Source organism: Kryptolebias marmoratus, linkage group LG7 (genome assembly GCF_001649575.2).
Source record: "Kryptolebias marmoratus isolate JLee-2015 linkage group LG7, ASM164957v2, whole genome shotgun sequence".
Classification (NCBI taxonomy): Eukaryota; Metazoa; Chordata; class Actinopteri; order Cyprinodontiformes; family Rivulidae; genus Kryptolebias; species Kryptolebias marmoratus.
The window spans coordinates 23,860,288-23,877,235 of record NC_051436.1 but is presented as its reverse complement, the minus strand read 5'-3'; the positions used below and the strand labels follow the sequence as shown (position 1 = coordinate 23,877,235).

At 38.0% G+C, this 16,948-nt stretch overlaps 1 protein-coding gene across 6 annotated transcripts in view; it reads right to left on the bottom strand.

Annotated features, from left to right (window-relative positions):
• Positions 1 to 812: 812 nt before the first annotated feature.
• Positions 813 to 16,948, bottom strand: part of si:ch211-200p22.4 (phosphatidylinositol-binding clathrin assembly protein) — a 122,694-nt gene continuing 106,558 nt past the window's right edge. For 5 of the 6 annotated variants that reach the window (XM_037976577.1, XM_037976582.1, XM_037976578.1 and 2 more), the window contains 4 exons: positions 16,083 to 16,106; positions 8,234 to 8,290; positions 7,377 to 7,493; positions 813 to 6,762 (listed from right to left, as the gene is read on the bottom strand). In XM_037976577.1, the coding sequence (XP_037832505.1) occupies positions 6,748 to 6,762; positions 7,377 to 7,493; positions 8,234 to 8,290; positions 16,083 to 16,106 (213 nt within the window). In that variant the 3' untranslated portion in view covers positions 813 to 6,747. The remainder of the gene's footprint in view (positions 6,763 to 7,376; positions 7,494 to 8,233; positions 8,291 to 16,082; positions 16,107 to 16,948) is intronic. The other variant, XM_037976579.1, reaches the window with a different exon arrangement.

Here is a 16,948-nt window from a genome sequence, read left to right as displayed (position 1 = left end):
TTCTGATATGATGAATTTGAGATTTTCATTTGTTGTCATTTGTAATCATCAAAATTAAACGAAATAAACATTTGAAATATATGAGTTTGTATGTAATGTATGAATATAATATACAAGTTTCACTTTTTAAATGGAATTACTGAAATCAATCTACCTTTTCATGATATTCTAATTTTATGACCAGCACCTGTAAATGCTGCATACAAGTCTGCAAGTAGTTCAAGCTCAGTCTTGTTATGCTTTTCAATTTATAACTATATTTGCACAAAATAAGTTAAAAGTTTACTTATAGTTTATTTCAAACAGGTTAAAACAAAATTAACAGCCCTTTACGCATTTTTAGAAAAAGTCCAGTTATGTCACCTTAAACTCTGATCAATCAAGTTATCTTGTGCTTCGACATTGCATCCAACAGCCTTGAATTGAACATCGTCTTTTGTAATTCCACATATTGTCAATATGCCCTTCTTATATTTTACACAGACCGTATTCTTGTAAGAAGTGCCTCAGTCTTCAGAGGAAGTGCTACAACTAGCTGCTGCTGTTACAATAAGTCCTTAAAAATGGCCAATTCAATGTAAATAAAAGTATGCAAAATTGACTGAATAAAAGTTTATAAACTAGCTTTTTATTAATCACTATGATATTTTTAGAATTGGAGTTCTTTAAAGACTGCTGCAACCCACTTTGGCCTTGGCCCCACTTCAACAACAAGTATAATCAGCTGAAGCAACATTTCCACCTTTCATAGATTTCCTAAATTAAAATGGTAACTTCATTAGAAACTGCTAAAAAAATAAACAGGCAGACTGTTAGGAATGGAAAATGACTTTATTTCTTTCAAAAGAAAGAGAAAAAGATAGAGAGAAAACAAATCCCGTGAATAAACAAATATACTGCTGTAAAATAAAAGCCCATCATTTTTTATCGACTAACATTTGTTTGCCTTTCCATGCTTGATACACTCCATATAATTCTGCTTTAAATAAATAGAGAAAATGTACAAAGAGATGGGGGAGGAGGCAGAAAACAAACAGAGACAGATAAACAGGTGTTCTCTGCTCTAAAAACATTTGGCATCACTGAGAATTAATGGCTGGTTCTGATGTAACAGGGAGGTCTGCACCGTCCGTCTGTTCAGCCCGCCCCCACCGCGTGGTAATCATATCTGTATACTGCTGTAATGATGTGATTATCTTCCATTTACAAATAAAACAAAAAGAGTAAATGAAAATAATTCAGCTGCAGATTATGAGGATATGTCTTGAAGCTGTGCGATGTGTGTGCATTTCATTATATACAGAAAAGTGAGGCAGCAATCCGAGGGTTCTTACCAAATAACATATATGAATGAAAAAAAAAAACAATTAAAAAAAAATTCCAGAATGTGCACGAGAAACCTTTGTTTGAACACACAAACAAGCTGTCAAAGTCTCTCTCTTTGTTACTGAAATTTCCGGTTGCAGGTTTTGACTCAGTCCAGATCAAAGTGTGCTGCAAGTAAGAAACGTGAGATCTTTGGGAAAAGAAAAACAGAACGTTTGGCAATTCTTTTTGCTGAACTGGCTAATTTATTAAGAGTACAAAATATCTACTGCTTTCAACCCAAATGGTTGCTGTCCTGGATGGTACATGATCGGTCGAGTTGGATCAATCATATTTTGCAATGACCATCTGAAACAGGGAACGTCATGTCATGCTTTTTGGTCAATATACATACACAAATATACAATTTACTGACCACTGACATGGTTTGCCAGAAAGGAGTCTGCTCTGTGATTATCTGGTACAATCTGAGAACAGACATTTGAATATGACATCAAGGTTTATTCTCTTACCACCTAGATTCCCACTGCAACAGTGCAGGGATGTGACAGCAGCTTTAAGAGTCCAGACAAAAGCTATGGGGTAGCTTCATGACTGCCAGGACTGATCCCAGAAGGAACAGAAAAACACGGGAAAGTGATGAATGTACGGGGAACTCCATGCTGTAAATATGAGACCGTTTCTGAGTTCAGAGGGAAGGGAGGCGCCTAAAAACAGTGAGCCAAACCCCTCCCTGAAAAACAAATTACCTACATGATAAAGCTGTTAGAACTGCTGGCAGTTTTACCAGATAAGACAAGGACATGAGCCAGAACTGATTAATGAGCTAAAACTTTGGTTACCTTCCCCTTTAATAGTTGATCAATGAGAAACCACTTGAGACACACAAAGAAAATCAGTCTCCCAAAGGCATCAAATTTTACAAGAAACACTCAAGAGAGAAAAACCTTGAAGCTCAGACCTGAAACAAAAGAACCACATTTGCAGACTTTGGAGTTCATCACACCAAAGCCAACCCATTCTGTTCACAAAGATCATCTGAGTGGCAGTTCGGCTTTTAAAATCCAAAGCCACGATCACCTGGACCTGGATCTGTACCTCAAACATTCCTCAAGTGCCTACAGGATTAGAGACGGTAAGACAGCAAAAAAAGATGCTTGATCTTGTTTCATTTTGGCACAAAGGAGTAAGCATCCAATAAGAGTCCAAAATAGAGCTCAAGTAAAGCTCAGCCAGAAGCATTTTGAAGATGGAGGAGCTCTGTCTTTCCTGTGATGGCCTTTGCCCAACAAGTTCAACTAGGTTTCAAACATCACTCAACTCTATAATCCAAAACTTTCATTCTGAATGAAATATTTATTGTAGCCCTGAACAAAAGCTGGTAGACGGCTAAAATCTTCATGGGTCATTCCACATCAGATAATCCGGTAATTCTTCTTGATTCTTCTTTCTATGGGTAAATGATAAAGGTGTATGATGAAGAGTTATGATACTAGCTGAGACTATCAGAATAAATTTACACAGAATCCAGATTTTAACTAAATGTTTTAGCATAAATAAATGAAATTAAGGTTACAAATTAATTAGAATAAACTGAAAATGTATTTGTCTTCAATTTTTTTTTGGTCTTTTAGTCATTAGCCTTAAAACTGCACCAGTTAGCCCTGAAGTCTCCAGAGACTAAAAAGGATTATGTAATATTTCTAGTAGCTTTTTAAGCCCATAAATGTTCATAAGGCAACATTAACAATCTGACTCAGCCTCTGAAAATGTTACGTGTTTGAAAATTCAGAAATGATTCCTCTTGGACACTAATACACATTCATTTTCACCAAAAATTAAAAAAACTAATATTGTGGGAGGAAACAAACATTGGCTAAACTGTTGTGGAATAACTCACTAGCATTTTGGACTCAAGTTGTTCAAGAAAAGCATCAGAAAACCTGGATATTTAAGTGTGTGCTTTGCTATAAAGGTCAAATCAAAGACAGTTTACAGGCAGTTGACATCTTAGCAAGAGGCAGGATTGGATGAATGAATAACTATCGTCTAAAAAAGTAGACCTCATCTACGAACACATGAACAATGTTAAGACCAAGAAAAAGAAAATAAAAAAAGAGCGTACTCAGAGATTGACAGAAACAAACCACCAAGTCAAAGAGCCTCTGAAATGTTTTATCTACAGCTATAGGACAGAGACACTGACAGGGATACCAGAGCTATCATTTCTAGACACCAGTAGAGGAGACAAGTTAGGATGGGAAAAACCTATAGAGGGATGTCTTCTGCAGGTTTCAGGGATATAATAAGAGGAGAGGCTAAGCTAACGCAAGACTGTGACAAGAAGCTTTTAAACAGCAACGTCTACGGACAGTGACAGCGACAAGTGAGACAATCTACACAGAAACTGGTAACTGGAAGCATTTTACATATCTACACAGACTAAATACAGACCCAACAGGCCAAAACAAGGCTTCTAGAGATCGACCGACTACACTAGAAAGACTGAAGCAACATTCTGGAGATTTCACAGCAGATTGGATGATGGGTTGGATTCTGGGTTGGATGTAAGGCTAGACTGGGACCAAGGATGGGATTACAAAAAGCTTCAAGTTCATTGTTAGAGTGGCAGGAAAACAACTTTCAGTTCCTAGAAAAAGTGGACCGGAAATCAAACAAAACTTTCTATTCTTTAAAACTCAAAAACTATTCCTATGAATTTCTAACCTCTTAACATTTTCCAGACAAAAGAAACTGGTGACGGCTCTACTACTGCAAGATAGCCACTTCAGTGCAACATTTTTGCATGTGCATTTTTGCAACAATATTTTGATTTTAGAAAAAAAAAAATTCTATCAAACACTTGGGCTCAAGTTTGGCTTGAAATTTGACCCTTAGAAATAGCCCTCAATGGAAAAACATACACAAAAATGTGTAAGCATACATGTGAGCACACCCTAGAGTGCATTAGACATGTCCTGAACTCATGGGGATGGATGTTCCGGCTGAGGAGTAGCCATGACGTCTTTCATGATTCAAGTCTGGACCCATTCTGGACGTTAGCTGGAGCCACATAATTAGCTTTGATTCAGTGCAATTTAAAGTGAATTTAACTTGATTTAGTGACGGCAAATTCACTCAGTGCTGCTGTGATCATTATTCACATATTGTGGTCACACCACAAGGTTGCATCGAACGAAAAAATGCTCTTATTTTAGAAATTTTTACAGTTCACCACAAGTCATCCGGCTTGCCATTAAACAAAGAACGGACCGATAATTTTGATAATCAGATTCAATGCAAAATAAAAACACAAATTTGATCCATTTCATCCTGTCAGTGAATTGTGAAGATTTGTAAGGGAACTTCCTAAATGTCTCGAAACGTTTACTGGGGGCACTCAATTTTCTCCCACAGGGCCTCGCTCTCATGTAGGTGAAATATTGAACACGTTAAAAACAACGAAAAAAAAACTAATTGCGTGACAAATTTACTCTCAAAACAGTCCGAATTGTTGCAGGTGTCTGGAACCTGACTCAAACTGTTCTAAGTTTAGTTTCCATAAATCTAGAGCTGTATATTTATTATTTTGCCAAGAGTTTGTGTCAGTCATTATGATTCCAAATGAAAATTCACGCATTTCCTCACAACTGGTTTTCTCCAACTAGTCCCCAACAGTTACAGCCCAGTGAGACACTACCTTACAAGTTGTTAAAGGTTCTGTCACATTTACAGAACAGGTCGGATAGTCAAGACTGGCAACATACTCTTAGCTTAAGTTTAATTGTTGAACTCAAATTGTTGATCACTATAATCTGTTGTCCTCACAGTGTTTACCCTCAGAGGTTTTAGAGTCTAAACATGGACAGTTTTTTTTTGCTACATTCACATCAACTATTTTTTATTTAATCTCCTCAGTTGAAGTATAAACTTCAGGGGGAATGTTTGTGCACAATACAGTATTTCAAGAAACTGCACATACTTTTACATGTTAGCAATTAAGCTAATAAAAATGCTAACTGACAAAAGTAGCCCTGCTAACGGACTCCTTTTAGTCTCTTTGGGACGTGTTTGTATGTCCCTTTGAAGAACAGATTCAACTACTGTGTGCGTCTTCAGGATGTGTGACTGATGAAGTCATCCAAGTTTAAAGGGAAACGCATAAAAACAAAGCATCCCGTCTTACAGAAACATGTATATTTTAAAAACAGGCTTAATGGGTTAGGATCTAATTAATTAAATAAATATTTATTTTTGTTGAAGTAAATGGCCATAAGAGAACAAAAAGTAAAGTTTACACTCTAATATGTTGTTTGCATACAGATTTATCAGTTGTGTTCGTGTCAAATCTTATCAGTCCCCCTAAATCAGACTTAAAGTTAATTTTATTACTTGAACTCCAACCCATAAAGCCTTAGACAGGTGAACGTGGAACCCTGGGATTATATAAATAATAAGTACTGTTAGCATGATAGCTACAGTTCTTGCCCCTTGCATCTAGAAATCAGTTCACAGACAGTTAGATGCATTCTGCTGTGATTTTCTGGTGACCAAGCCTAGAAAAAAAATGTCCTAAGCTTCACCAAGCTTCGTCTCTGTGTGCATCTGTAAGTGTAGGAGGAGAAAATGATGCTGCTCAAGAAGCAAAAACTTTAGCCCGAAACCTGTGACAGGAAGTACTCCAACATCATTACCACTTTGATGAATTGCTTTCCAAACCCTGATAACATTCAGGTGAGGCTGTTGAAGAAACAAAGTGAAAATACAAAATAATGAAAAATTACACTTGAGAATATTTGAATGATTTGCTGAAAGGACAACTGCGAACACAAACAGTGAACGAGGGCATGGACGGAGAGGAGGGTGGCTCTAATGTCTGAAACAACTGCTCCACACACACACACACACACACACACTAACAGACACTTGTCCACTCCTCAGTGCTCCGAAGTTGACAGTAACCCAGAGAGGACAAATAGCACCAGTATGAAATAAAGCTAATTCTCCAGCAGAGACCCCCCAAGCTGTTTTTATACAGTCTGACAAAAAGCCAGAGGTAGGATTTCCTCAATTCCTTTTCCTCTAATCTCTTGCTTCTTATCCTTATTCCCCTCTCCTGATTTCAAAACACAAATGAGACAATAAACACAGAGAAGCTCCACTCACACACATGCAAGCAGCTGTTTCAGACAAAAACCAGCCAGGATAGTTTCATCTCCCCTCCTCCCAGTGTTCCTCCATCCGTCGCGTGTCATCATCATCTCCTTCTTTCTTCTGTTGTAGTTGTTGTCTGTCGGTTATCTTATCTGTCTCTTTGAGTCAATTCACTTGATCAAATCATTCCTCCATCCCCCTGATCGTCTTCTTGTTGGTTTTCTTCTGTTGTTTGTTGCTTTTGGCACTCAGCTTCCCCCAGTTGGATTACATAAACTGCATCTGAACAGAGAATGTAAAAACAAGGCAGGGTGGGAGATAAAGAATAAAAATTAAATACTTTGTTTCTTACAAACACAAGAGGCAGGATGGTAACAATCAGAAACACATTTTTTTTCCTACACAGAACACTTGTGTTGTGTGATGGTAATTTAACCAACAATTTTTCCATCTCCTCGTGCTTCTTTAAAAGTTTCCACAGAATCCTGATTAAACAGGTCCAAAATATCCTTTTAAAGATTCACTGGCATCTTTCAAGTTCATTTTCTTTTTATGAAATGACATAAGGTGAAAGAGCTTACGAATGAATGCTGATTGCAGTAACATGAAAATCTTTATTTCTAATCTAAACTTATGACAATAAATTTTATGTAAAAATTACTTGATCATTGCATTAATTGATGAAAAATATGAAATACCTGATTATGTTTTAAAGAAACTTTTTTCTTATATTCCACAAGATAAACCTCAAAGTGACCCAATTTAAGACATTTATGATCAAAAATATTAACGACGATTACAGAAAAACTCATCTGTATAGATATTTTCAATCTGTTATAAGGATGTTTTTCCTGTACATTTGGTGGGGTTGAAACACAATGGTGCAGGAACATTACCTGGGCTCCTGGCATGGGTGAGAAGGGGTTGGTGGGTCTGAGAACAGGCTGGTTGTACATCATTGGCTGAGGAGCCATCACCGGTACCCCACCCATCTGTCCCATATGGGGAGGAACCTGGAGACAGGCCACACAGAGACAGTGAAGCTAGCATTCTTTAAAGAAATTCAAGTTTTAAACAAAGATTAGAATATGTGTTTGGGATGACTCTCCAAATTTTAGCTTAATAATAATAATGAGTTAAACTTCAATGCAGGGTTAAAATTAGAAAGGTCATATAATTATTGACTGAATGATTAAATGGAAATAATTCCCTAAAGAAACATTATTTGTGAGTAAATTTGACCGAGGCCTCAGGTGTCAGTTTCACCCAAGAGCCAAGGAGAAAAAGGTTGAGCGAAATGGCAACATCTACTGACAAAAAAGTGTACAGCATGCAACAAAATGTCAAAAAAAAAGTACTGGACAGCTTGTGTTTGAGTGGGCGATTTAAAAATATTGTGCATTATCTAAAAGCCATGCCCAATTTTGCCAATCTTTACCATATTTGAAGGAACATGGTGATTGAACCCTATATACCTTAGAGCAGTGATTCCCAGCTCCAGTCCTCAAGGAACACTATCCTGCATGTTTTACTTGTTTCTCTGCTCTTCAGCAGGTCTTCAAGTTCTGCAGAAGCCTGTTAATCACTCACTCACTAGACAGGTGTGTCACAGCAAAGAAACACCTCAAACATGCAGGACAGTGTTCTTCGAGGACTGGAGTTGGGAGTCTGCCTTAGAAAAGGTCAAGAGTCTTTAAAGCAGAGGAGGAAAAAAGAAACCTTTGTATGAGGTAATCTCTGGGTGCATACTCACCATTCCATACACAGGCACTTGTGGTGTGGTCATGGGGAAAGCCATTGGAGCTGGAGCCTGGAGATAAAAAACAACAACAACCAAAAAACCAAACAGATGACCTCAGACCAAAAACTGAAACTGGTTCAAATGGTTCACATCCTTTATAATTAAAAAAAAAGAAAAAACATTTTTAAACCCTATATATCTCAAAGGTTTTAGAGAACGCAGAAGAAAAAAAAAATCTTTTGAAATGTACGAATCTATCTAATGCTCAAGTATGTGTTCATTCAGAGCCTGGCAGCACAGCAAGAAGTAGAGGTACTTACTGGCTTCCTGCTGTGAGAAATCATTACCGCCACTTTAAAAGGAGTCCCACAATAAGGCCGTGTTTGGCTCTGTACCGTGAGCTGCACAAATCAAATCCACAACACCTGAATAGGCTTCTGATTCAACATGACGGGCAATTTGCAGCAATCGTTTGCGACCCATGCTTATCTGCATCAAAGCTGCTGATTTGTGCTTCACAAAGTGGTAATATATGGCAGCAAGTGCCTGTGTTGTACTACAGTAACACAGAATGTAAGGGAGGGGATTGGGTGTGCAAAATGAGGTATGTACATGCAGTGGAACAAATTTGTGTTCTGTCTATAGAAGTCTTCCACCTCATGCCAGAATCATTTGATCTACTGTATCTTTACTTGCTATCCTGGACAGCAAGCTTTATCTATTGTTACTTTATCTTGTCTGTTAAAACTGCTATAATTTCCACCTAAAATAAGCAAAATGGCTAACTTGTGCTTCTCTACAGGCATTATAAACCATTAGTTGGGGACAAACCAAAGCTGCTATTCTACTTTTTCCAGAAACACTATCCAGTTCAGAGCAAAGGCCAACATGGACAGCAGCACCTAGAAATACTAACCAGTTGGACTCAAATGTACCTTGACTTCCTTATGATTCATGAAGACGTTCTGAGAGCTTCCTCAATTCAAAACTGAAGTGTAGATTTCAAAGCTTTTTAACTGCTAGGTTTGTGGCAAGCTGCATCAATGCCCATTCAAAAGGAAAGATTGAACACTGTTCACCTTAGCTATGACAAGAGTCTTATTTTGAACTGTCCAAAAAGCTGCATATTTTATTTGTTTTTAGGTGCATCTAGACCACAGGGAACCACCTCATAGTGCTTATAACTATTTGAGTTCATCTTTTTTGTTTTCACACTGCTGGTGGTACTGTGGCCACTTGTAGTCCTTATAACTACATTTATCATTTTTTTAGCTTCTGCTTTAAAACAGGTACTTTCTTGGCTCAAAAAGATCTCTCAAGTGACATAAGTGGATGTGATTGGTTCATACATAAATGTATGATGATTGCCCAAAGCAAGTTAAATGTTCTTCCAGCATTTGCACTCTTAAAATTGCATTGCTGAAGTACAAGTTACTTACTCTTTTAAACTCCTCTTTAAAAAATAAATCAAAGACCCACAACAAAACTCAAACTACAGTCCTCCATTGTTGTTGATGGTGAATGTCACATGCAATAGTGACATGGTCATAATGACCGTCTGCCAAGTGATGCACAATCACAGTGCTCCCTTGGTGGACTATAAGCAATCACATAGATCATAATCACCACTCCATAGTGGAACTATTTGCTTATCAGAAACATCTTGTGTCTGCTGGTAAATGTCTTGAGGGCTTTGTAGCTTTTATTTCTTTCCTGAATAATACAACAGCTTTGTGCAATACAATGTGATAAAGGTCTGGATGTGCAAAATCTGGCAAATCCTCCAAGTGCAGGAACCCCAGAAAATTCTGTCAAATGTCTTCTGACAAGTTTGGCAACAAATGGTCTTCTACACAAACAATAGCACATTTTTCACAGATCAAAACCTTTTCCTTTAAAATGTTGGGTAGCTAGAAAATTGTATGGTAAGTTCATACTGAACTTTTGCGTGAGAAGAACATTGTCACAACCAACTATCTGCTCCTGCAATGTAAAATGCAAATAGTTGGAAACAATACACTCAGTTTTTTGCAGTCCAACAATCCCTCTCACATGAGTGCGCAGTAGTTTTGATGATCTGAACTTGTGTCTGATCAGCTGCAGGGCAGCTTGCAGAAACAGTTTGAATCCTTTAGACATTCAAATAAATGAGCTGACTGTAGCATCCTAACATACAGAGCCTCAATCACTCCTACTGTAAGAACACCATTTCTCTTTTCTGCCACAGTGGAGAAAAGGTTGAATTTTGTAGCAAAAGCAGCAATAAAATGAAAACAGAGCAAAAATTCCAATAAATAGAGTAATTAGCTGTTTTGTAAAGTCGTGTAATACCTGAGTAATCTTACAGAAAATGATGGATTACCTTAATTAGGTGAAGCTGTGGTGGGTTTAAGTTTTTATGTGCAAAACTAAAACAAACATATCCTTTAATTTCTGCTTTTGCTTCAGCACATTAATCAATATTTTAAATAGAGTGGGTAACAAACTGGCCGAATCCTATAAACATTCTGACCAATCGTTTGGATTTTGCCTGAACGTGGACTAAGGGCAACAAAGTTAAATGTGCAGTTGTTAGCTCATTTCATAGGTTTAAGTGAGGTTTTAACAATGGCAGCAATTTTAAACTGTTTCATAAAGACTGAGCTGAAGTTTATCCACCTTCTCGGCCTCAAAGGTAGTTTAAAAGGAGACAAGTGATTCTATGGTGAGGTATAAAGAAAAAAGTGTTTCTGATCCAAAAGTTGACTAAAAAAAAAGATTACTGGCGGCTGTTCAGTTGGAAAAACTCTGTTCGATACTTTGTAACTCCAGCCCAGAAAAAACACCAGGGCAGCAGAGACACATGTTGGAGACTCTGTGGAACAAATGGAGCAAATCACCACCACATCTTCTGGGCTTGTCCGGTGATTAAGGCCTTTTGGGAGCAAATATGTTGCCACCTAAATAACATCTTTACTGAAGGAATCCTATGTAATTGTGAATCCCTATATTTAGGAAACATTCCATTTGATAACTGGACTCTGGATGACAAAAAACTCCTGTTAATGCTACTGGCAGCAAGCAAAAACACAATCACTAGAAAATGGTTAAAGCCCGAAGCACCCACAGTGGAAGACTGGGTTTCCATTGTACAGGACATTTACACTCTGGAGAAGTTATCTTTTTCTGTTCATGGTCGGAGAGAATCCTTTTTCAGGATCTGGTCTAAATGGACAAACTACGTAAAGTCAGTTATTCCAGTAGATTAAATATAGCCATTTCATGTAAGTACTGCTGTGTTGTTTACTATACCTTAATTCAGGATTATGGGAAATGTTTGCTATCGATTGTGTTTTACCACTGACAAAAGGAAAAATAGACCTGGCCCTTTCTTACCCCCCCACTCACATCTTTTGTTTTCATTGTTCGGTTGTTATACAAAAACCTTGGATTGGCCTGTGTATTTCTTTTCTTCCTCCCAATGTGGTGGAAACTGGAATGTAAAAATGTTTGTATCTTGCCTTTCCAAATAAAAATTAATTAAAAAAAAAAAAAAAAAAGATTACTGGCTACGCAAAGATATCAAGGGAGATATCATGATATCATGAAGGTGGCTTTATTTGAGCTAAGCTAAGGGGTACAGAGGGGTATAGAGGCTGAACTTATGACCTGCTCCAGAGCAGGGGATGAGAATGAGCTGCATAAATTTTTAGATTTTGCTTAGATTTGCTAAGAAATTTGTTAAACTGATATTAATATAGATTTAATTGACTAGTTTGCATATCAGGGAGTATTTAATAAATTCAATATTTATTCAATTTGGTCAATGAAATGATTTTCCCTTCAAAGCCAGAACTCACTGACATAACTGTTGGCAACTAGCTGGCATCCGAGGGTACAGCTCTGAATGTTCAGGTCTAAGAACAATGCCAGTGATTAAAAAAAATAATAATTAAAACATTGTTCCAAATCTGCATTAGCATTTCAAAGATGTACTCTATATATCCATCCATCCATCTTCTTCCTCTTATTCGGGGTCGGGTCACGGGGGTAGTAGCCCAAGTAGGGAGACCCAGACTTCCCTCTCCCCAGCCACTTGGGCCAGCTCCTCCGGGGGAATCCCAAGGCGTTCCCAGGCCAGCCGAGAAACATAGTCCCTCCAGCGTGTCCTGGGTCTTCCTCTGGGCCTCCTCCCGGTGGGACNTGCCCGGAACACCTCACCAGGGAGGCGTCCAGGAGGCATCCTCACCAGATGCCCGAGCCACCTCAACTGGCTCCTCTCGACGTGGAGGAGCAGCGGCTCTACTCTGAGTCCCTCCTGGATGACTGAGCTTCTCACCCTATCTCTAAGGGAGAGCCCAGACACCCTGCGGAGGAAACTCATTTCAGCCACTTGTATTCGCGATCTCGTTCTTTCGGTCACTACCCAAAGCTCGTGACCATAGATGAGGGTAGGAACGTAGATCGATCGGTAAATCGAGAGCTTCGCTTTTTGACTCAGCTTTCTCTTCACCACGACAGATCAGTACAGCGCCTGCTTCACTGCAGACGCTGCACCAATCCGCCTGTCGATCTCCCGCTCCATTTTTCCCTCATTCGTGAACAAGACCCCAAGATACTTAAACTCCTCCACTTGGGGCAGGACATCCTCCCCGACCCGGAGAAGGCACTCTACCCTTTTACAGCTCAAGACCATGGTTTCTGTTTTGGAGGCACTGATCCTCATACCGGCTGTTTCACACTCTCCTGCGAACCGCTCCAGTGAGAGCTGTAGATCACAGTCTGATGAAGCCAATAGGACCACATCATCTGCAAAAAGCAGAGATGCGATCCTAAGGCCACCAAAACGGATCCCCTCAACACCTTGGCTGTGCCTAGAAATTCTGTCCATAAACGTTATGAACAGAATCGTGACAAAGAGCAATCTTGGCAGAGTCAATATAATAATCTATATAATTAAATCATAAATGTAGGGGCAGCTACCGAAGTGGGTACAAACCAAGCCGAGGCAGGTATGATGTAGGCTGCAGTCAACAAAATATGTCCAAAGCCTACAATACAGTGTTGCAAGCTGTGCACACAAAAATATACCATGATTTTCAAAAAATGGTTGTGCTAAACATGGCCACTGGGCTTGTTGGTCGCAAACACTCAGAATTCAGTGAGACCACAATAAAAAAAATTGCCTATTTTCTCACAATTTTGAGATTCAAACTAGTCTCCAACAGTCGCAGCACAGTAAGATATTACTCTAAGGAACAGAGTCAAAGCTATACAAGTTAAAGAGTTTTCTGTCTCAACCTAAACAGCTGCAGATATTAATTTACTGAACTAACAATATTCTGAAGTTCCAAGTTCATCTGTTTTTCTAATTGGTGTTTTCTCTAATGATTCTTTTTACATCTTTTGATTTGGTTTGCTGTGTCAGAGTCACAACCTCATAACTTTGTTTGATTGATGTATTTTGAGCAGAAAAAGCACCAAATATTGCAAGAAATACACAGAGATTAAAGAGAAAACTGAGTAATAGCAAAATCAGCATCACCATTGTTTTACCCATCATCTTTGAGAAGAGTTTACGTTTTGTCAAGCTTGCTAACAGACAGAAAGTCCTGCTAAGCTAAACTCACTTTGCAGTGCAGGCCTCTGCTCAGGTAAAACTGTAAGTCTGATCTCAAAAGGTAATCAATATGGCTGACCAAGGTCTGCTTTTAGCTGCAGCCTCTGAAGAGAAAGTTGGTTCTCAAAAAACATCAATCAAACTCTCTGTGCAATAAAAGAGCCCCACTGATCAGACTTGGATTCATCAGATGTATTTACTGCTTGCTCAGTAACACCCCAGTGGTTTAGTGGCTTTAGAATTTAAAACCACGCTTAAAGATTAAATTGACTTTACTGTCACCTGCACCTTAATCTCTCATTATTTCAAAACCATTTATCTTTGAATTTTATTGGTTTGTCTGTCTTGCACAGAATAACAGTGTCTTGCTATTTTTTTAAACACAACATGTCTGAGAGAAAACCAAGAATGTGAGACTCAGTTTACGCCCCACTTCAGTATGTGTCCATCTGTCTTCACACACAGCTGTCAGCCTTCAATGTGTCACCCTGCACATTTATCCGGATCCGTCGTCTTAACCTCTCATTTATTTTCTCTTGCATGTCTCACTGTCTTGTCTGTTCATTTTTTAGTTTTCCTACATCTTTTAGCCTTCAGAGGTGAAACTCTTCTTTTTATTCTCTACAAAGTCAGCCTTCTATTTGTCAAAGCTCCAGCAAGGCTAAGTGGTGGTTAAAAAAGTTAAATTATTTTCTTGGCTCAGGTATTTAAAATGTGAGCCAGGTTCCCAGCAGAGACTGTTGCAACCTTGTTCTTTCACTGATTAGCCAAGTTCATCTCTGCTCTTCTACCTGTGATGTTTCTATATTTCTTCTACCTGCTACAGCTGTTATCACTTATGACACTTATGTTTGCCGTTTAGAAGATGTCTATATTTACAGCAGCTTTTGATACAAGTTTCTCTTTCTCATGTACTCTAAGATGTTTTATGAATATTTTCTCACTGTAAAATTGATCTTTAATTGAAGCATTCCTTGCTTGTTGTATGAAGGGTTTGTTGAAGAAACATAACCCATGTCACTGCTGACTAAATGAATCTTTTTTTACTTAGAATATAAAGTTTGCGTCGTGGGAAGAAAATTTAGCTTGTTTTGCTTTGGGAAAATGTTGAATTGCTTTTTAGAACAGAAGTGACATAACTCTGCCAATATAACTAATTCAAGATGAGTCTTAGTCTTATGATGTCTATCTTAAAAATAAGATAAACATACAGTACTATACACACCTTTTAAACCACCTCTTATTTCTTTTGCTTCTAAGCAGCTAGACTTTCTCGTAATAGTTTAAAGTGGTCTTGATCAATAGTTTTGCGGTCTCTCTGTGTCAAACTGTTTATCTTTAGTGTCTTTCATAAAATCAGAAAAAAATTCGGAACAAATTGTCTTTGTGACAAACTGGTGGAATCAAAAAGCCTAAAATTGAAATTAAAAATTGTTTATCTGCAAAGTTGTTAGTTATGTCTCAACATAACATTAGTTCATCTTGTGAGTTTAGGAACCTTTTTAAGCCTGAATAATTCATAGGTCAGAATTTAGAGACTTAATAACAAAAACAAACAAAACAATATATAAAATGATCATATATTCAAATGAAAATGTGTGGAAAAGCAACAAAACTCCAAGGAAAAATTTGAACAAAACCTTCAGCAAGACTGAAAAAATATTGAACAAAATCCCCTAAAAACATTTTCAAAAAGAAAATAAGCTAGATGATTAGTCAATATAGCGATTTAATAATTTTGTATACAAAAAACAAAAAATTTGTAAATCTAATGAAAATTTGGGCTTGATGTTCCAGTGAAAGTTTTGAGCAGAAACATTTTAGAGACAAAACAAATATTAACCCTGAACTTTTTTTGCAAAAAGTGCAAAAGTGTTGTTTACTGAGGTGTTTTTTTTAAAGGGCACAAAGATTCGACACATTAAGACACTTGTCCGTAAGCTCCATTCAAGAAGTGCTTGTGTTGTATCAAGTGGTTCACAACAATGAAAGAGAAAAACACTAAAACTTGATGTAAAATGCCGAAGAGGAAAAACCTCATGATATCAGTGAGTTGGCGCACACTGCAAGCTTATAGCTCAAAGATGAAGTTATTTGTGGAAACTGACTCCAATTTTTCTTAAACATGTGCCTCTGAGGAACACAAGAAAAATAACCAGGAGGTGACAGAGGACAAGATGAAGAGTAAGATAAACTGAGCCCAGAGCAGACATTTCTGTGAAGCTCGTTAGGACTTGTCTTACTAAACAGATAAGTACTTACATAACTAGTATAGAACATTCCATTCTGCATCGGGACGCAACAGGAAAAAGGGACAGGAGACAAAGAGAGACAGAGAAAGACAGAAAGACAATGACACAGAAGAGAAGAGGAGAGAACAAGAAGGAACTCAGAAAATGAGAAAGAATGATGAAACATGGAAGCAATGATGAAGTAGAGATGAAGACAAGGTAGCAGAGAGGAGAAGAATATAAAAAGATAAAGGACGAGTGACGCAAAAAAAAAGGTGGATTATTTAAAAAATATTAATAATAATAATAATAATAATAATAATGACAAGAAAAGAGCAAAAAAAGGTCATAAGAAGGTTAGAATTACAACATTGGCATATAAACCAAAAAGAACAGGAGGGGTGAGTCACAAGACCAACATGGACATGTGTGTCAAAAACAGGACAAGCAGATGACAATGCAAAAAAAGAGGAAGGAAGAGGAGTGGTGACAGTGCAAAACAGCAGGAAGGAGAGATTAGATGAAGAGGACAGAAAGAGAGGAAGGATCAACAGACAGGAAAAGAATAAGAGAGAGAGAGAGACAGGAAGTGGAGGGTTAGTGACAGATTGTCTTGGTCAGCCACAAACTGCAGAGCAGAATTCAGGAGGACAGTCAGGAATCACTCCTCATGCACACACAGCTACAGCATTTATACTGTGATAGGTTCATGTACAAACACACACCACAAGTCCCATCTGTACACAGCAAACAACAAGAACCAGCATGCATAAACAGGAGAAGCATTCCGTTTCTGATTAAAGTCTTAGTAAGGTGTTTGCAAGTTTCCATCAGCACAGTCAGTCCAGAAAATAAATCATCCTGCTTCAAAAACTTCAAGTTCAAATGTACATCCCC